This window comes from Mus caroli, unplaced genomic scaffold (genome assembly GCF_978045245.1).
Source record: "Mus caroli unplaced genomic scaffold, Mus_caroli_1 scaffold_3, whole genome shotgun sequence".
In the NCBI taxonomy this organism is placed as follows: Eukaryota; Metazoa; Chordata; class Mammalia; order Rodentia; family Muridae; genus Mus; species Mus caroli.
The window spans coordinates 73792779-73813540 of NW_028227258.1; the positions used below are offsets into that span (position 1 = coordinate 73792779).

The 20762-nt window shown below is 48.0% G+C and overlaps 1 protein-coding gene across 1 annotated transcript; it reads right to left on the reverse strand.

Moving 5' to 3' along the window:
- Positions 1-929: 929 nt before the first annotated feature.
- Positions 930-5451, reverse strand: LOC147005606 (uncharacterized). The gene is made up of 5 exons (XM_085836064.1): positions 5447-5451; positions 3932-4032; positions 3182-3660; positions 2676-2905; positions 930-1321 (listed from the first exon to the last, which is right to left on the reverse strand). The coding sequence occupies exons 1-5, from the start codon at positions 5449-5451 to the stop codon at positions 1231-1233; spliced, it is 906 nt and encodes a 301-aa protein (XP_085692190.1). The 3' UTR covers positions 930-1230.
- Between the last annotated feature and the right edge of the window lie 15311 nt (positions 5452-20762).

Genomic DNA, 20762 nt, shown 5'->3' on the forward strand with positions numbered 1-20762 from the left:
ACCTCCACACCCACTGCAGGTCCTTCTACTCCTAGTAAGTGTCCATGATGCCCCAACAGCAGCTTCTGGTGGCTTCATTCACAGTGTCATACATTCACAGTCTCCAAGGCTGACCTTAGGCCTTTCTTATTAGCACTGGGGAGAAGCCTCTCTCTGCTCCAGTTGGAGCTTCAGCCTGGGCTCTCTCTTATCAGTTCACAGTTCCTCAGTCTACAAGGAGATACCCAGTAACCCCCTCTTCACATTCTAGCCGGACTTCACACCTCCTGGAGTGAGGTACTAGACAGCTCCAGGTTTTATTGATCTCTCTGTGTTATTTCTAGGACTCACTGGGCTGGACCAGACTTGTCTTCCTCTTCCTCTGCCTCATGGGCAGGATGCTGCTGTCCCTGGATGGTTGTAGCACATCCCAGGTGGCACCTTTCCACTTCCATCATGCTCAGAAGGAGCCTCTAACTCCCAAGAGGGTGTTTCTCTTCAATCCCAAAGCACTTTACAATTTCTTTCCTGTTATGTTTATTTTTCTATAGTGGGGGTTGTCACTTGCCTGCATGTGGTCAGAGGACAGCTTTGGGGACCAGACCATGTTCTTCCATCCAGTGATCCCAGGGACTGGACTCAGGTCATCAGGCTTGAGCAGCAAGCACTTTACCCACTAAGCCCTCTCTGGGCCCCCCAAAACTCTTTTCTCTTGACATCCCTAGAGAGATCTCTGCCAAATCCTCCCTCCCTCTCCCTCTCCTTGTCCATCCGTCCATCTGGCATCTACAAAGCTCTTGCCAATGAAGTCACACTCTAGAAAGGCAACACTGGAGGGGGGTCACTGAAATTAGGGCAGGGTCTGAAATGTCCCTGAGAGAAATACATATGAATATTCAAAGAAGCAGGAGCCATATAAATAAATACACAGTGAAAGGAAACAACCTCAGGGTTTTATTTCAATGTCTATGCAGAAAAAAAAAAAAAAACCAAAACAAATAACAACAAAAAATCCCCTACGTTTCATACAGGGTTTGTTATTCAAGACTCCACAGCTACCTTGAGCATCTTTATTGGCCTTCATTCCTGTATCCAGCCAGTTTCTTTGTGGCTATGTTTAGTGAGAGAGCTGAGGAGGCAGAAGCGGGAAGATGGGAGAACAGAGTCAGAAAGACAAACTTCCAGTGGAAGAGGGGGATGCTTCGAGGCAGAGGACACTTCCAGTGGAGGACACAGCAGCTGCGGAGACTGTCAGCCAGCTCCTTCGGGTTCCACCCCACAGGACAGAGTTGGGATGGGGTCCTTTCTTCTGCGTTGTCCTTCCTTCTGTTCAGTCAGGGTACTGGAGAGCAGATTCGAAATGTCACCAAGCATGTTCTGTACTTTACTAATCTGGAGTCACTATTCAAGTGACTTACCCAAGGATGCCTTTCCCACACAGGCGCCACACAGGAGGGACAGCTACCTTATATGCGATATCTATCTCTGTGTATGCTTTCCTATCTCTGTAGCTCTCCCATGTGATGATTAAACCACAACCCCCTGGAGCTGTGTATGCAAGGAAATGTCCTGTGCCCTCATCTTCTCCCCCACTGCTCCTCTGAGCACTGAGATTGGACATCACACTACTGGCCTTCTGCAGGATCTTTGTGTACCTGTGTACCTGGGACCAGTTTGTATACATTTTTTAGTCTGTATACATTAGCCAGGCATGTCTAGCTACCACTCTCTCTCTCATTTGGAACCTGAGCCCTAGAGGTACAGCCCTTCACCCCCAAAGTCTCTCCCTAATCCTCCCAAATGCCTTCAGTTGGTGGCTTGTATTATCTCTACAAGAACCATTGATAAACTGTCATAACCATGCATCTTCCAAGGCACCAGTCTCCTCCAGGCTGGAGGCAAAGCTAGCATGTCAGCTTGTTATGGCTACTCAGAAGCAGGAGAGGGGTGTCCTGTTCTTTATCTCTCTGTCTATGTGTCAGGATCGATACATCTGTACACATTATTTCTAGAACTGTATGCATCTCTTGTATTCACATAAAAAGATCTCCATGTGGGAACTCTGGTGAGACACTAGCTCCGTCCCTGTTTGATGCAGGCAGGATAGAGTTCCTCTTGGCAGGCAAATGGAATGGCTGTTGGGTTGACTGTCTTTCTTGGTGCAGAATTTTTTAGGTATAATATTCACTTCTGAGACTTGGGGACTCTTCTACTCCAACCTCAGTCCCAGTTTTGTCAGAGGAAATGAATCTGAGTGGGTAGATGTAGGTGCTCTGTCCCTTTCCCTACCAAGTTCTGCTCTCAGTGTCGCCCTGACCACGAAGGAAGGTACCGCTGAATTGGAAACGTGCCCCCTTCCTGGGTGTGAGCAAATAGGTTTATCTGTCCCCAGCTCACTTATATTCTCAGTGCACAGCCTGTGTGTACTGATGGGTGTATGCATCGTGAGTGAGTGTACAGCCAGGTTCTGTGTGTGCAGTTTGGGGCACATTCTGATCGGAGATGTGTATGTGTCACACGGAAAGTTGGCTTTGAGTTGGCTGTAGAGCTCCCATGTAACTAAGGCAAGGGCTTGTGGACCTAATGACACCCCTACCTCCACACTGAGGACCCCCAGTCTCTGTTCAGAGATAGGCCAGAGCAGGCAGGACTAGCCTTCAGGCCCCTCTGTGTGCCCCCTCTCCTGACTCTCTCACCCCCAACCCCAGATGTGGTTCAGTCTTCCAAGTTCATTAAAGTCCACGTAAAGGAACAGTGCGTGCCCTGGACCGGCCACAGGTGCTCTGCGTGGAAGAGTGAAGTGTGGGAGCACCGAGCTTGAGTGTCTGTGGCCGTGAGAGGTGGTCCATCGCTGACCGTCTCTTCCCTCATACTCCCAGAGGATGCTGCAGTATGTGGTACCTAGGTCTCCGAAAGAGTCCTGACCCTGAAGTGGGGAGGAGAGAAAAATCAAAGAGCCCTGGCGAGGGAGCAAGGGGATGAAAGAGATGAGACAGAGATTTGGGGGAGACACCCGGAAACAGACTGAAAGAAAAAACAAAACAAAACAAAACCCAGAACAGCTACCTGGAAAGAAATAAAACATTAAAACAAGAGACAGTAATGCTAAATGAAGCAAGAAGAAAGACTATCAAAGACAGGTTGCGTTAGAACTCCACGCAGGAAGCCCGGCAGGGAGGGGCAGAGAGGACAGGCGACACACCTGCGGTGGACGAGCCTCTTGGGGCGCGGCGGGAGCCGGATGAGCCTGGCTGCTCTCTTGCTGGCTCGCTCGCTCGTTCGCTCTACCCCAGACCTCGCTCAGACGAAGAGCCCAATTGCCGCCCCAGTCCACCGCGCTGTGGGACGCAGGGAAGGCCGGCCGAAGGCTTGAACCCTCGGCCGGCTGCGTGGAATCCCGCGATGTCCCGGCGATGACAGGGTGGCTTGGCCCCGGGAGAAAGACGCGGGGCCGGGAGCGCGGCCACTCCCGCGCTTTCGTCTCCAGCGGCCCGGTTCTCTCGGCCGCTGCGCCCCCCGCGGCGGGCCGTCCGCACCCCAAGACTAGGGCTCGGCGAGCGGACCCCGGGACTGGCTCTGCGAGCTTGCCCCGGGCCCGAAATCGCCGACAGCGTCCGGGGCCCGGCAGGTCGATCTCCGGCCGCGCCGAGAGATCCGGCCCGCAGGCGAGCAACCAGGACTCTAGTGTTGGGTCATTTCATTTTCCTCGAACCCCGAGCAACTCTTCGGGCCCTCCGGGTCTTTGCTGAGCCCGCGGCGGGCTCGTGGCCACTCTCCCAGGGTCTGGGCAGAGGTTCCCGCAGCCCTGCCCGGAAGAAAGCAATGAATAAATGCGGCTCGCAGGCCAGTTCACGGAAGACCAAGCCTGAGCTGGTGGGTCAGTGGACCTGTTCCCAGAAAGTTCTGGACCTCGTCAAAACGGCGGATGTTAGCGCGGGTGGGTGTGGGTCACCCCCTTGCTGCTGCTGGGAGCTCAGGGGGACCCGAGGGCGCCGGGCAGGTGACTGGGTGCGAAGGGCACGGACTGCCGCGCTGGGTGGCTCAGACCCTTTCCTAAGGGGACAAAACAGAGGGAGAAAGCGGCTTCCAGGGGTGGTGGCAGAAGACTCCAGAGCTTGCTGGCTGAGCTCTTTTCACTCGCTCAGGAATGTAGTGTGGCTTTTCCGTTCGGTATGGCTGGCATGTGTAGGGTTGGGTGAATTGACTGTCCCTTGCCACCCCTCCTCCCGATCTGTACCCCGCTTCTGAACCGGTCAACTTCTCCCAGAGAAATAGTTACACGGCATTCTCTCTCTCTCTCTCTCTAAATGATATAAAACAAAACAATTCACAGTACACTGAAATAGCCTGACATAAAAAGAGATACTATGCCTGAGCTATCTCTTAGAATTGACACTCTCTAAAACGAGAGGATATTTTTGTTTGTTTTTCTTCAGAGCGGTGCTGGGGCAGACTTGCTAGGCAAGCACTCTGCATGTGAGCCACAGGCCCAACCCAGCCTGATGTACCTTCTACTTGAAATTGAGTTCCTTTTTATGTTCACCACCAGCAGCAGCAGCAAGAATATTATTTTGACAGTTTTGCTTGTTCCTCTGGCTAGCCTTGAACTCACAGCAATCCTCCTGGCTCAATAATTTGTATTTCTTAATAATTTGTAGTTTCTTTCCTCCTCCTCCTCCTTCTCCTCCTTCTCCTTCTCCTCTTCCTCCTCCTCTTCTTCTTCTTCCTCTCTCTCTCTCTCTCTCTCTCTCTCTCTCTCTCTCTCTCTCTCTCTCGTGTGTGTTTGGGGGGACTTCGGGTATTGACCCTATGGCCTTGCACATGGTAGGCAAGCACTCTACCACTGAACTATATTCCTAGCCTCCACCTTCCTTAGTTGCAAATTTAATTTCAGAGAACTGGGAAGATGCTACATATTTTGATTGTGCTTTGGGTTTTTTTTTTTCGTTTTTTTTTTTTTTGGTTTGTTTTGCTTGTTTGTTTTTTATAATGTCCATATAGCCCAGGCTGGCCTCAAATTCCTTATATAGTCATGGTTAACCTTCAACTTTTCATCCTCCTGCCTCTACCTTCCGAATGCTGGAATGACAGGAACAGGGCACTGTGTTTAGCTCTATGCTTTTATTTTGAATAGTCAAAATAAAATATATAAGTGTAATTAAATTCATTCAGATCCCTGTCCAGGGACAGATGAAACAATAAACTGAGAAGTGTAGAGCAGATGTGGTGGTGTATGCTTGTAATTCTAGCACTGGAGAGACGGACACAGGAAGGTAGTTAACAAATTTAAGGACAGCCTGGTCTAAATAGCACATTCTAGGCTAAAAGGACATAGGGAGACCTTGTCTTAAATAAACAAAATAAATAAAAGTTTGGAAAATAAATTAAAATGCTGAAATAAATAAACAAGATGTTGTTCAATAAATTCAGAAAATCTAGACTTGTTTATCAACATGATAGATTTCACGGCATAGTGTTGGATGAAAGGGTTAAAACTGGACGCGCTTAAGTAACACCATTGCACTGGTATGGATTAGGACACAAGGGCATATGGAGTGGGGGCGAGGCAGAAGAGGACGGCAGGACAGTTGCTGAGCTTGTCTTCAAGTTCTCAGTAGCCTGGATGACCTCAGGTAAGTCACCCAGCCCACTCCAGGCCTTCCAGTGCCCCCTCACTCAGTAAGTGCCCGGTCCCAATGAAATTCTGTAACCCAGCTTTCTCTGTAGACTGCAAGAAGTCAACTGAAATGGGGCCCACAGAAAGCTTGTGTGGGTTAGCCTTCCTCAGGACCCACACACAGTTCCACCACGCTTGGGTCTGTTTAGAGAGGAGCCCTTCCAGGCTGGAGCCCCGCCCTTCTCCTCCTGCTCCCCAGTCCCAGGCCCCAGGGGCCAATGCTCTCCCCCCACCCCCAGGACTTCTGGATAGTCCTTAAGTGTGAGGCAGGAGGACATGGGCTTGGGCTACAAAATGCTCTGGAGGACGTGGACTTTGAATTCAAAGAATTTTCTTTTCGTCTAAGGCAAGAGATGCAGCGGCATTCTCTTCTCTTCCACCCCCACCCCCAGACCCTGGGCTGCTAGAGATGACTGGATGGAGGACCATCCAGCGCACGCAGAAGAAAAGTGAGGCTAAAGGGCCGAGAAGAGTCTATAAAGAAGCCCCCTCCCAAGATCTCCAGTGCAGGATTCCACCGCTCCCAGAGGGGTCCATTCTAACAAGGTGCCTCTCGGCCTGCCCCTCCCTCCCCAGGAGCTGAAGCCGCCAAAGGTTCTGGAATATAATGGATCATTTTCCAATTTACCAGGGTCTTAGAGATTACGCCGCTAATCCCATCAAAGACCATCTGCTTACATTGTCCCTCCTGAGCCAAAATAAATAGACCCTTTACTCCCTCCACTTCAGCTCCTCTGGGGTATTTGTACCGAGAGAATAGAAAAGGCCCACCCCACCCTCCCCACCCCCCATCTGAGCCCTGGACAGAAAGGCAGAAAACAAACTTAGCTTGTCTGAGGTGTGAAAGGTCACTTAGGCTCCTGACCTGCCTTCTTCCCAGAGAGCCTTCCCTGATGGGAATGGAGAGAGGGGCGGGCCAGGGCTCTTGGGGTCTCTCAGGGTCAGCCCCCTGTGGAGGTATGGGGCAGGCTATTCAGTACCTCACTGTCCTGCTGTCTTTGCCTTGAGGCCTAGCCCAGGCCAACTCTGGTCTCTTTTTAGTCATTTTACATTTTTCCCACCTGAGACTACTGGGACATAATTACTGAAATCTGGCTTTCATCAGCCCCTTAGTAGAATTATGGGGAGCGGGATATGAAAATCCACTAAACAGGAACTTTGTTCTTATCTCTAAGCATTTATTCTGTGGTTCTTCTCTGCTTGATTCCTCACTGCTTAGTACTCTTTCTAGAAGGATTTGGTGGAAGGTTAGGAACAATTTTTCAGTCTCCTGGGAAGTGGACTACTGGACTTAGGAGGATGGATGTGCAAACTGGGCTTTGGAAATGAGATCCTAACAGTGTATATAGACAGGCAGTGAGTGGGGCAGGAACAGGTGTACCAGCTAGAGGCATCAGAGAGGAGGGAGCCTCGACTCAGAAAGTGCCTGCATAAGATCTGGCTGTGGGCAGACCTAGAGGGGTTTTCTTAATTAGTGATTAACTGGGGAGAGCCCAGCCTGGGGGGGGGGGTTGCCACCAGGGGCTGGTGGCTCTGAGTTCTGTAAGGAAGCAGGGTGAGCCTGAGGAGCAGGTCAGTCGGTCCTCCATGGCTCTGCATCAGCTCCAGCCTCCAGCTTCCTGCCTGTGTGAGTTCCTGCCCTGATTTCTTTCACTGATAGACTATGATATGGAAGTGCACACCAAATAAACCTTTCTCCCCGCTTGCTTTTGTCGAAAAGCTAACAGGACTAGTGGCACACATCCATAGTCCAAGCACTGGGCTGCTGAGGCAGGAGAATGCTGGGATTTGTGACCAGCCAGTTGAGCTCAAGCGGGTAGGTAGGTGGGCTCTAGGTTCACAGAGAAACCTTTCAAACACAAAAAGAGGAAAGCAAAAGAGGAAGACACTTCCATCAACCTCTGGCCTCCATGTGCATACACACATATTCACACACTTGCACCACCATGCACACACACACATTCACATCACCATGCACATATATTCACACACTTGAATCACCATGCACACACACACACCCTCATATCACTATGCATACATAGTCACAGTCACATCACCAGGCACACACACTTACACATTTGCACCACCAGGCACACACAGTCACACACGCACATTACCATGCACACACACTCACATACCTGCACCACCGTGCACACACACTCACAAACTGACAGAGAGATTAAAAGAAATAATAAAAAGATAGTGATTGCCGGGGCAGTGGTGTTGCACACCTTTAATCCCAGCACTTGGGAGGCAGAGGCAGGCGAATTTCTGAGTATAGGCCAGCCTGGTCTACAGAGTGAGTTCCAGGACAGCCAGAACTTCACAGAGAAACCCTGTCTTGAAAAAAACAAAAACAAAACAAAAAAACCCAAAAACCAAACAAAACACACACACACACACACAAACACACAACCAACCAAACCAAATCAAACCAAAAAAAGATAGTGATTGCTGTGGGAAAGAAACATAAAACAGTACATGACAGAGGAAGTGGCCTTACAGAGAAGGTGGCTCAGATGTGGAGGAGGGTAGAGTTCTGAGTCAAGCCAGTGGAGCGCTGGCCACATTCCAAGAGCACCAACCACATCCCAGGAGCACCAGCCACATCCCAGGAGCAGCCCTCTCCACATTAGTCCTCAACCCAGAGTGTTCCCTCCTTGGTTAATCCTTCAGCCATTATTGCTAGATGCTCTCTTCCCTGTTCAAGGACTTGAAGGGGGACAGTCTGCAGAAGCCAGTCTTCCCAGCTCTGCCAAACAACTGCTGATTTGGAGTGACACTATGAATGAATGACTGATCCCCAGAAGGGGTCCATGCTTCTTTTTATAAAAACAGCCAAGGTGCAGGACAGAGAAAGCAAAATGGCTCTTCTCCTTCCAGCTGGGGATGTGGTCACAGTAACCTTTGCCTTCTGACTCCCATCTCCTCCTTTCAAAGCAGAGATCAAACCTGCCCCTTTCCCCCAGGGCTGCTGCATCGTTGCCTGAGACCTGGTGTTCTGCAGAGATGAGGCAGACAATGAGGCCAGGCAGATGTTAGGAGGCATCCATCCACTTAAGAGACTTAATAAAAAAACTGGAGGCTTTGCCTTCAGAGACAAAAGATGGACTCCTAGTTCCTAAGTTGAAATCAAATAAATATTTGACAAATGGTTGTTGGGTACTTCCATGTATAAGGCAACAAGGGACAAAGAGTGGGTTGGGGATATGTCGTAACTAAAGAGTGAAAACTCTTTACATCAATTACTGCTCAGAAAACATAGGGAGGCTGGGCAGTGGTGGCACGCGCCTTTAATCCCAGCACTCGGGAGGCAGAGGCAGGCGGATTTCTGAGTTCAAGGCCAGACTTGTCTACAGAGTGAGTTCCAGGACAGCCAGGGTTTCACAGTGAAACCCTGTCTTGAAAAACAAAACAAAAAGAAAAGAGAAAGGGAAAGGAAAAGGGAAAGGGGAAGGGGAAGGGGGAGGGGAAGGGGAAGGGGGAGGGGAAGGGGAAGGGGAAGGGGAAGGGGAAGGGGAAGGGGAAGGGGAAGGGGAAGGGGAAGGGGAAGGGGAAGGGGAAGGGGAAGGGGAAGGGGAAGGGGAAGGGGAAGGGGAAGGGGAAGGGGAAGGAAAAGAAAAGATAGGGAGAAGGTCTATGTGGGGAAATTCCAGCACGCCTGTAATCCTAGCACATGGGAGGCTATGAAATACAGACATCAGTTGGAGCAAGGTGGAACCAGGATGGCTTTGTCACAAATGTATGAGCTATGCTGTCTCTGGGTGTGACAGAACACATAAGGCACGGGGGACAGCAGGCAGTATGAAAGACCTTTTAATGATGTGTTTCCCAATATCTCAGATATCTATGTACCCGTTAGCCTATTATGAGCCACCCTCGTCATGTGAGTGCTTAATGATGATGCTGAGGTGATCCTTGGCTTGGTAAATGACCTTATCTAGACCAGGTGACAAGTGCTGCTGAGACCAGCTCCATCTACAGCAGGAGGCTGACTGCTGAGACTGCCCCAGGAGGACAACCAAACAAGTGGAGCCCTTGCTATATTTAAGAGACATGGGGCAGTAGGTAGCAGGCTACTTCACCTCAGCTGATGCAGATCCATCATTGGCTTCATAGACTAGGACTTGTGGTGAATGCTAAATGAAATGGCGTGACCTTGCCAAGTGCCTCACATATGGGAGGAATACTTTAGATTACTCTTGAAAAGAAGGATGTCTTCTGACGTGAGGAATTGTGGGGAAGAAACGAGTCAGAGATCTAGTGTCTGTCTTTAGTTGTTAGATGGCTGCCCAGACAGAAGAGGGTTGGACTTATCTAAAGGTATGGGAGACCCTATGACTAGAAATGGGAAGGAGGTAGGGTAGGGTAGGGTATGCAGAACAGCATACAAGCATTGTGGTGGTGCACTTCTGGGATCCCAGCCCCAGAGGGTGGAGTCTACGGGAATGTCAGTTCAACATCACCCTCTGTGCTGGTTAGTTTTCTGTCATCTTGACATAGATCATGTTATCTGGGAAGAGGGAACCTCAATTGAGGAAAGGCCTCCATTGGATTGGCCTGAAGGTAGGTCTGTGGAGCATCATCTTGATTGATGACTGATATGGGAGGGCCTAGCCCACTGTGGGCTGCACCATCCCAGGGAGGTGGTTCTGGGATATATATGAAGGCAAACTGAGAGAGCCACAGGGAGCAAGCCAGGAAGAGCATTTCGCTATGGTCTCTGCTTCAGTTCCTGCTTCTAGATTCCTGTTTTGAGTTCCTGTCCTGATTTCTTTCAGTGACAGATTGTGATGGGGATGGTATAAACTCTTTCTTCCCCCAAGTCTCTTTCAGCCATGGTGTTTAACAAACAATAGAAAACAGGCTAGGATATTGTGGTGGTCTGAATAAGGTTGCCCCCCATAGGTTCATACAGGTGTGGCCTTATTAGAGGCGATGTGGCTTTGTTGGAGGAAGTGTGCCACTGGGGGGTTGCCTTCGAGGTTTCAAAAGCTCATGCCGGGCCCAGTCTTAATCTCTCTGTGTTTGTATAAATCAAGATATAGTTCTCAGCTACTTCTCCAACACTATGCCTGCCTGCCACCATGCTCCCCACTATCATAATGATGCATTTCAGAAATGGGAAGCAAGCTCCCAATCGAATGCTTTCTTTTGTAAGAATTGCCTTGGTCATGGTCTCCTCACAGTAACAGATCAGTGGCTAAGATAGACATCCTCAAAGGCCAGCCCATCTATCTCAAAACACAACAAACAAACAAAAACCACGGAAGCCACCATAAATGGCCAACTAAGGTCTGAAGAAGGAATTTCCAATGATGTCTAGTTCTTTAGCTGTAGCGTGCCGACAGGCACCATGCTCCTTCGTTCATTCCTCTATCAAGTGGTTAATTCAGGGTCGAGCACATAGTAGGGGTCTTAGAAAAGTCTGTATAATGGCTGGCTGGCTGGCTGGGGCAGGAAAGATGAGTCCACCATAGTGTCTCAAAGCCCATAGACAGTGAAGCCAAAGAGTAGCGTTGTATTGTGACTCAGAGGCAAAGGTGGCTGGACCAGTCCCCTGCTGCTGTCTATAGCCAACTGTGGCTTTTCAGACTTTCCTGGCCATGACAAACGTACTCAGTGGCATCTGGCTTCTCGTCTATAGCAAAGCCCACTGTATGATGGCAAGGTAAAATGAAGTTCCCTGGAGAACATGGCTAGAGAAGCTGCAGTCTATCTATATGAAGAAATTAGAAGAGGGGTTCTAAGATGCCTGCCCTGAGGCCGAGTTGGCAAGGAAACACTTCCTCAGGGAGACACTGTTGGATTTTTAAAAACTTCTGCTGCTCATTCTGCCCCATTAGTGTAATTTAGGGACTCTATCTAAATGACTTCTAATTCCTATTTCTCATGCAAGTTCTGAGTTCCCCACTTGAGAGCTCAAGAACTTTAATTTCACGGGTTCTGAGATATTTGGTCCCGCTAGGTTTTTCTCCCCACTGGCAGCCATGGTGTCGAACCACTGGAGTGGAGTGGAAGACCCACTGTGGGAAGGGAATCTGGGCTCAATCAAAGTTTCAGGGAACATAAATGAGGCATGCCTTAGGGCATCTCTGGACCAGCCTGGTAGAAGCCTTGGTTTCCTCTTCTGTTGCTTTGTGCTGCCACCTAGTGTACAAAAACTGAAATAGCGTCCCCTAGGGAGGGTCCACATCCCAATATTCCACACATTCACTCACTCACATGCTCGGTCAGAAGTAACTTTAATAATTCTTGAGAGAGATCTCACGTAGCTGAGGCTGTCCTAGAGCTTACCATGTAGTTAACGATGATCTTGAGCTCCCGACTCTCTGCCTCCACCTGCTAAGTATTGGGATTGCAGGCATAGGCCATCACGCCCAATGTCATCCATTATCTTATTTTACCAACTTACTCAACCTTTCAGAAAAAAAAAAAAATACTGAGCTTTCCCTCTGGTCATGTGAGACATTTCATGACTCCAGATATTTCTGTCACTGCCTGCTGCTGTCTTCCCATTCTTGACAGCACTGTGGAAAGAGCATCTAACCTTAGAGTGTCCCAATCCCTTGTGTTACGTATGCTCCATGCTCACTTCCTCTTGTTTACAGAGGCTGAGACAAGGTCTGAGATCCCTTCCAGCCCCAGGCATAGGCATGCGTGCCCACTAAACAGGCAGCAGGTAGGAGGGAGGGCTCAGGGTGATACCTCATGAGCACTTCTGGGTACTTACTTTATGAGTTCACCAAGTGGTTTTGTTTGATTGGTATCTGCCTATCCATTTATTTACAGTTTGTCTGCTTGAGACAGGGTCTCACTCTGTAGTCAGACTGACCTGGATCCAGTGATGTATCTCACTGGCCATAAGCTCCTGCCAATGCTGGCGTAGCTTCCTAAGTGCTACATCAGAGGTGTGCAGCTTAACTAAGCCTTACGTGGAAGGGAAAGCAGGGGAGTCGGCACCCCTCGTTCAGTGGGCTCTCCAAGCTGATGGGCAGTAGTGGGGAAGCAGATGGAGGGCAGAAAGATGCTGATGCTGTCATACCAAGATAGAACATCACAAGCTGTTCTCCAGAGAAACAACAGGTGTCCAGAAGACCGAGGCTGGCTTTTTGTCATGGGGCAGTTAAACTGTGGGACATATGCTCCTCCTGGTGGCCAAGACTACAGAAGTGTCCTCTGGTAAGATGGGTGTGTGGGGATGTGTGAGCCAGTGAGGTAGAGACTGGGAAACACCAACACAGGCTTCAGGAAAGCAGACAGGCTGGGACTGCGGGGGAAGTAAATAAAACCCACTTCCTGTTACTGCAGTTCTAAGAACTTACAAACTCCTTGGCTAACTGGCCATTTTTCTAACAGATTTATCTGTTTCATATTTAATACTTTCTACTCTATTAAGTCCTTTCAGACTGCACGAGGCCAAGCAATCTATAGAGTCCTACAGGAAGCCATGGGGAGCTAGGGGTTTTATCCAAGGACTCATAACATGGATGACTGGGTTAGCCAAGCACTGGGGGGGCCGAAGTGATGGCTGAGTGCTTGAGAACATTGGCTGTTCTTCCAGTGCCCACGCGGCAGTAACTCCCGGCAACTCCAGTTCCAGGGGATCTGACACCCTCTTCAGGTCCCCAAAAGCACCAAGCACACAAATGGTGCCCAAATATATGTGTGGGTAAAACAAGCATAAAAATTTAACACATAAATTAGTAGTCAAATTTAGTAAATATTACTTAGTAAAATTAAAATTTAAAAGCATGGGCAAGAGGGCTGGAGAGATGGCTCAGTGGTTAAGAGCACTGACTGCTCTTCCGAAGGTCCTGAGTTCAAATCCCAGCAACCACATGATGGCTCACAACCATCCATAATGAGATCTGACGCCCTCTTCTGGTGCATCTGAAGACAGCTACAGTGTACTTACATATAATAATAAATAAATCTAAAAAAAAAAAAAAAGGCATGAGCAAGAGTTATTAACATCAGAATCCCAAAGAAAAATTACCCTCTTTTTATAGGGGTATCTCTAATATATTCCAGTGCCCTCAGAATGTCTACCTGCAAATATGCAATTAGTTCAGAAACATAGCACCATGGTTCACCTTACAGAGCCCAAATGCAGACGTTAGCAGATTAATGAGAACTGGCGAATCTTTCCCTGATTAATTAAAATCTGTCATGCTAAGAGGTAGGCACCACACATAGCTACATTTTTATTCCATGCTCTGCTGTGTTTGAGTCCAGAATTCTGTATACATCAATCACCCAGATCAGATCCCCTCCAGTGAGCCATGGGTCCTGAGGAGAGAATATCCTTGGTTCAAATGTAACTCAGAAGTAGTCTTTGTCCTCTGAGAAGAGGAGACTGTGAAGAAAGACAAACGTTTACAGAATAGCCCAGGGATAATATACGGGAAAGGAAGGGTGGACGCTCCAAGGGGCCTTAACAGGCAGTTTATGGAAAGGGGGACCTGAACTGGACTTTGTGTGCAGGTGGGATTTTTTTCTTTAGCCTTCATTTATTTGTTTGTCTGAAATAACGGGGCTGATAAAGCAGCTCATCAGCTAAGAGCACTGGTTGCTCTTACAAAGGACCTGGGTTTGATTCCCAGCACCCACGTGTGGCTCACAACCATCTGTAATCCAATTCCAGGGGATAAGGCACCTGCTTCTGGCCTTGGTGGGCATGTGCATATATGTGGCACACAGACATACGTGCAGGCAAACATCCATACACATAAAAGTAAATAAATTATAACATCAAGAGCCATGTGTGGTGGTACACACCTTTAATTCTGCCTTTAATCCCAGAACTCAAGAGGTAGAGGCAAGTGGATCTTGATGGCTTTAAGGCCATCCTTGTCTAATTAGTTTCAGGTTAGTCACAGCTACATAGTAAGACCCTGCCTTTAAAAAAACAAAATTATAATATGTATTTACTTATCGTGAACATGTGTGTACACCCATATGCCACTTCATGCATGTAGTGGTCAGAGGACAACCTGAGGGAGCCAGTTCTCCACTCTCACCATGTGGGTTTAGGGACAGAACTTAGGTTATCAGGCTTAAAGGTCTTCACTGGCTAAGGCAAGGCTTCATCAGTCCTTGCAGGTAGGATTTCAACAGATTTGTCTGAAGTAGAGGAAGAATGCCTTAAAGAAGGAAGCAGTGTCAAGAACAGAAGGATGGGGCTTGCTAAAGATGCTGTTTTCAGCCAAATGGGTGAAAGCTTCACAAAGACACTGTAGGATGCATGGCTGAATGTGACAGGCACTCACCACTGGGCTACACCAAAGCCAGAGGCTGACATTAGAAGATGGTAAACATGGTCAGGGGGTAAGCCTGGAGTGCTCTGCCTTTAGACTAAAAGCTTGGAACCTCATTCCTCAACAGGAGCCATTTAGGACTGTGAAAGAGGTGGCTCAAACTGGCTCAGGCATTGGAATGCTTGGTTCCCAGTTGATTGTTTAGGAAGGATCAGGAGGTGTGGGCTTGTGGTAGGAGGTGTGTCACTCAGGGTGGGTGTCTAAGTTCAGGATTTATTGCTGTGGTCACCATGACCAAGGCAACTCTTTTTGTTTGTTTGTTTGTTTGTTTTGTTTTGTTTTGTTTTGTTTTTCGAGACATGGTTTCTCTGTGTAGCTCTGGCTGTCCTGGAACTCACTCTGTAGACCAGGCTGGCCTCAAACTCAGAAATCTGCCTGCCTCTACCTCCCAAGTGCTGGGATCAAAGGTGTGCGCTGCCGCCACCACCACCACCTGGCTCCAAGGCAACTCTTATAAAGGACAACATTTAATTGGGGATGGCTAACAGGTTCAGAGGTTCAGTCCATTATCATCAAGGTGGGAGCATGGCAGCATCCAGGCAGGCATGTGGCTGGAAGGGCTGAGAGGTCTGCCTCTTGTTCTGAAGGCAGCTAAGAGAAGACTGGCTTCCAGGCAGTTAGGACGAGGGTATTAAAGCCCACTCCCACAGTGACACACCCACTCCAACAAGGACCATATTTATTCCAACAAGGCCACACCTACTAATAGTGCCACCCCCTGGGCCAAGCATATACAAACTATCAGAGTGTATATACAAACTATCTCAGTCTGTCTGTCTGTCTGTCTGTCCTCCACCCCCCCATTCTCTGTCTCCTGTCTGAAGAGAAGGATATAAGTTCTCAGCTACTGCTCCAGTGCCATGCCCACCTGCCTGCCACCATGCTTCCCACCATGAGGCTCATGGGCTAACACTCTGAAACTGTAATCCACTCCTCGATTAAATGCTTTCTTTTATGAGCTACCTTGGTCAGTGTCTTCACAGCAATAGAACAGTAACCAAGACAGACATACTAACAAAGAGTGACATTGTGATATTCATTTACTGTTTTCTCTTTCCAGTGAGTGAGTGTGTGTGTGTGTGTGTGTGTGTGTGTATGTGTTGGAGGACAGAGGTCAATCAATACCGGGAATCTTGCTCTAATTGCTCTCAACATGACTTTTTGAGACAGGATCTATCACTGAACCTGAAGGCTGAGTTTCAGCTAGACTGGCCAGTGAGCCTCAGAGATCCCATGCTCCCAGCCCTGGGTTACAAATACCTGCTGCCATGACTGCCTTTTATGTAGGTACTGGCTATCAAACAAACTCTAGTTTTCATAGTTATACAAGTACTCTTCGCACTAAGCTATCACCCCAGCCTATTTTTAAATGTGTGTGTGTGTGTGTGTGTGTGTGTGTATTTCTAGCTTTCTCACTATATATGTGTGCTGGGTAGTTGACACAAGCTAAAGTCATCTGAGAGGAGGGGACCTCTATTAAGAAAAGCTTCCAGAAGATGGAGTTGGAGGCAGGCCTGTAAGGCATTTTGTGGATAAGTTACTGATGGAACAGGGCCCAGTCCACTGTGGGTGGGGTAATTTATGGGCTGGTGGTCCTACAGGCTGGGGTTCTACAGGAAGGCACACTAAGTAAGCCACGGAGAACAAACCAGTAAGAAGCACCCTCCATGGCCTCTGCATCAGCCTCCAGGCTCCTCCCTGTTTGAGTTCCTGTCCTGACTTCCTTTGATAATGGACAGCAATATGGAACTATAAGCCAAATAAACTCTTTGTTTCCTACTTGCTACTGGTCATGGTGTTTCATCGTAACAATAGAAATCCTGAGTAAGACAATGTGTATATATTATCAGAGATTTTTTAAAAATGTGGTGTGTGTGTGTGTGTGCATGTGAGTTCAGTGCCTACAGAGGTCAGGAAACGGTGTCAGATCTCCTGGAGCTGGAGATGTTGTGGACTATCCAACATGGGTACTGGGAACTGAATTTGGGTCCTCTACAAGAGCAGAAAGTACTCTTATCCACCAAGTTGTCTCTCTAGCCCCATTTGGTTTTGTTGTCATTGTTTTCAGAGACAGTCTCAATCTGTAGCCCATGCTTGCTTCAAACTCCCAACCCTGCTTCAGTTCCCCAGTGCTGGGGTTATAGGTATAATCCACCACGTGAAGAAAGAGTGATGCTTAAAAACCATGCTTTAACGCCTTTTCAGTTTAAGCACGGCTGGCTCACCAGTGAGGGGAGTGGTGCTGTGACTCTGCATGTAACAGTTGTTTACTGCTTTTATCAGAAAAATCCCTTGGACCCTTGGATCAAGTGAGCGGAGAGAACACTTTGTTCTCTGTGGCTATGTATGAAGTGCACCGTACCTTTTGACAGAGACTGGCTGGCACAGAGTCATGAGTGGGTCCTGTTTTCTTCACAAGAACTTCAAAAGGCAGGCTGGAGAGATGGCTCAGCAGTTAAGAACACTGATTGATCTTTCAGAAGTCCTGAGTTCGATTCCCGCAACTCCCAGCAACCACATGGTGGCTCCCGACCAGTCTGTAATGGGATCTGATGCCCTCTTCTGGCATGTAGGTGTACATGCAGATAGAACACTCCTACATTAAAACAAAATCTAAACAAATAAATTAAAAAACAAAACAAGATGGGCAGTGGTGCCCCATGCCTTTAATCCCAGCACTTGGGAGGCAGAGGCAGGTGGATCTCTGAGTTCGAGGCCAGCCTGGTCTACAGAGTGAGTTCAAGGACAGCCAAGACTACAGAGAAACCCTGTCTCGAAAAACAAACAAACAAACAAACAAACAAACAAAAAAACTCAAAACAACTTCCCCGAAAAAACAAAACAAAACAAAACACTTTCAGAATTCACTCCAATAGAAAAGCACACTCCTGAAGGAGTAAAGCACCACTCTCAGGGCAGAGGTCAGGGTCTCATGAGGGGATCAAGCATCTGCTGGAGAGAACGCTCTGGGAAGAGGAGAGGAGTGTCTACTAACTAATACATATTATATATTATATAACTAATATTAACATATGTTACATATGATATATATTATATATACCCAATATATAATAAATATAACTGAATATACACCTTTAATCCCAACACACAGGAGGCAGAGGCAGAGGCAGAGGCAGAGGCAGAGGCAGAGGCAGAGGCAGAGGCAGAGGCAGAGGCAGAGGCAGAGGCAGAGGCAGAGGCAGAGGCAGAGGCAGAGGCAGAGGCAGAGGCAGAGGCAGAGGCAGAGGCAGAGGCAGAGGCAGAGGCAGAGGCAGAGGCAGAGGCAGAAACTCTCTGAGTTCAAAGCCAGCCTCATCTATGTGGCAAGGGCTACATAGAGAGACCCTATCTCAAAAAAGACCAAAAAGGAAAAAAAAAAAAACCTTAAAATTCATGTAACTGAAGAGAAAAAAAAAAACCCAAATATGCTTTAAATGGAAATCTTATTAATAATTAAGAAAGTTTTGTAGTTTTCATGCAAAAATGACAGCGAAGCTGATCTAAGGAACTGCCCTGGATAGGTAGGGGAGGGGCAGATTTGTAGAAAGCCTTGCAAAGAAAAGGGATTCCTGCAGAGATGGTTTGGTGGTTAATAGCACTGGCTGCTCTTGCAGAGGACCTGGGTTCAATTCCCAGCACCGACATTGATAACTTGAGTCCTAGGGCATCCAGTGTCCTTCTTTGATTTCCATGGGCACAAGATATTCATGTGATGTATAAGCACCCATGCAGACAAAACACTCATACCTATAAAAATCAAAATATTTCTTTAAAAAGATGTAGCAAAGTACTTATTGTGACAAAATAAATATGACATTAGGAAGTGAAAAGGGAATGCACAAAAGATGTTTGCTACCGCTCTGTAAATCTATTGTGACATATGCCTGTTTGTCTGCATGTGCACTGTGTGCATTTAGAAGACAGCATTAGATTCCACGGAACTGAGCTGGAGTTAGAGGCGGTTGTCAGCTGCCTGATGTGGGTCCTGGGTTCTCTGCAAGAGCAGCAAGTTCCTAACCACTGAGATATGGTGTGTGTGTGTGTGTGTGTATGCATGTGTCTGTGTGTGTGTGTGTGTGTATGCATGTGTGTGTGCGTGTGTGCATGTGTGTGTGTGTGTGTGATTGGCATGTGTGTGTGTGCGTGTGTGTGCGTGTGTGTGTGCATGTGTGTGCGTGTGTGTGCGTGTGTGTGTGCATGTGTGCATGTGTGTGTGCGTGTGTGCATGTGTGTGTGCGTGTGTGTGCGTGTGTGTGTGCATGTGTGTGTGTGTGCGTGTGTGTGTGCGTGTGTGTGTGCATGTGTGTGCGTGTGTGCATGTGTGTGTGCATGTGTGTGCGTGTGTGTGTGCATGTGTGTGCGTGCGTGCATGTGTGTGTGCGTGTGTGCATGTGTGTGCATGTGTGTGTGTATGCATGTGTGTGTGTGTGCATGTGTGTGTGCATGTGTGCGTGTGTGCATGTGTGTGTGTGTGTGCATGTGTGTGTATGCATGTGTGTGTGTGTGCATGTGTGTGTGTGTGTGCATGTGTGTGTATGCATGTGTGTGTGTGTGCATGTGTGTGTGTGCGTGTGTGTGTGTGTGTGCGTGTGTGTGTGTGCGTGTGTGATTGGCATGTGTGAGGTTTAAGGATGATTCTGGATTGAGTTCTTTCCTTCCACCGTTAATTAGCTTCCAGGAATGAAGCTTGGGTCATCGGGCTTGCAGAACAAATGCTTTTCCCTGCTGAGTCATCTCCCTGCCCCTGTTCCTAGTCTTAAATCCCTGCCCACTACATGCACACTTCTGTGCACGTTCACATCTGGAAAGAGGGATAGGCAGACACAATTTGAGCATCTAAGAAAGCAGTGTGACCTTTAACTAGAATAAAGACTTTAGGAGAAACTGATGTCTTCAGTCCTGAAGCTCCTGTGCTCCCGTTGAATATAACCAGGGGATCTGTCTGAATACAACCCCAGAGTGGCTGGATACAAAGGTGTGACACTCTAGGGGAGATTCAGGCTCTACACAATGGAATTTGAGCCACTGGAATTTAAGGTTTGCTTTAAAAGTAGGAGCTGATGATACTACCTTGAAAAGGAGTAAAGAGAAGGCAGCCAAAGAACAGATGGCTGTCCAAAAGAGTTGTACTTCCTGCGGGCCAGTGTGTACCAGGTAGAGAAGACAGACACCTGCTAGACAGCAACAATCTTTTGCCCTCACCCATTGTAGCAAAAGCGCTTTGGTACAACAATCTCTCCTGTGCCACCAACACAGCACTTTCTGTCTCCTTTTTCTTTCCTTCTTTCTGTCTTTTTTTTTTTTTTTTTGAGAGAGGGTCTTTATAAGTAGCCCTACTGTCCTGAAACTCTCTCTGTAGACTATGTTGACCTCAAATTCCAAGATCTGTCTGCCTCTGCCTTCTGAGAGCTGGGATTAAATTCTTGTGCCATCACACCTGGCTCTGCCTCCTTCTGAGGAAAGGAAGTGCAACCTCCACTGATTACTGGCTTGCTCCCAGGCCCACGTACCATTCTTACCCAGCCCAGGCTCCCCTGCCTAGGCATGCTACAGTGGATTGAGCCTTCCTGCCTCAATGGACAATTGAACATCTGTCCCACAGATGTGCCACAGTCCTATCTGATCTGAGTAACTCTTTAGTGAGATTCCCTCTGTTCAGGGACTCACAGTTTTGTATCAAGTTGACTGCTGAAGCTAACCAGGACAGTTACTCATTTTAGGTCTGCCTGTTTTCCAGTGTTTTGTTTGATTGTTTGGATTTTTGTGTGTGTGTGTATGGCACAAAT

What these genes read in the sequence shown, in the direction of transcription:
- LOC147005606 (XM_085836064.1), bottom strand. An exon ending in CTCCCAGCAGCAGCAAGGGG is followed by an intron (nt 3,661 to 3,931) that starts GTGACCCACACC and finishes ACCCAACACTAG; the next exon opens with AGTCCTGGTTGCTCGCCTGC. An exon ending in AAGAGGCTCGTCCACCGCAG is followed by an intron (nt 2,906 to 3,181) that starts GTGTGTCGCCTG and finishes TCCCCACTTCAG; the next exon opens with GGTCAGGACTCTTTCGGAGA.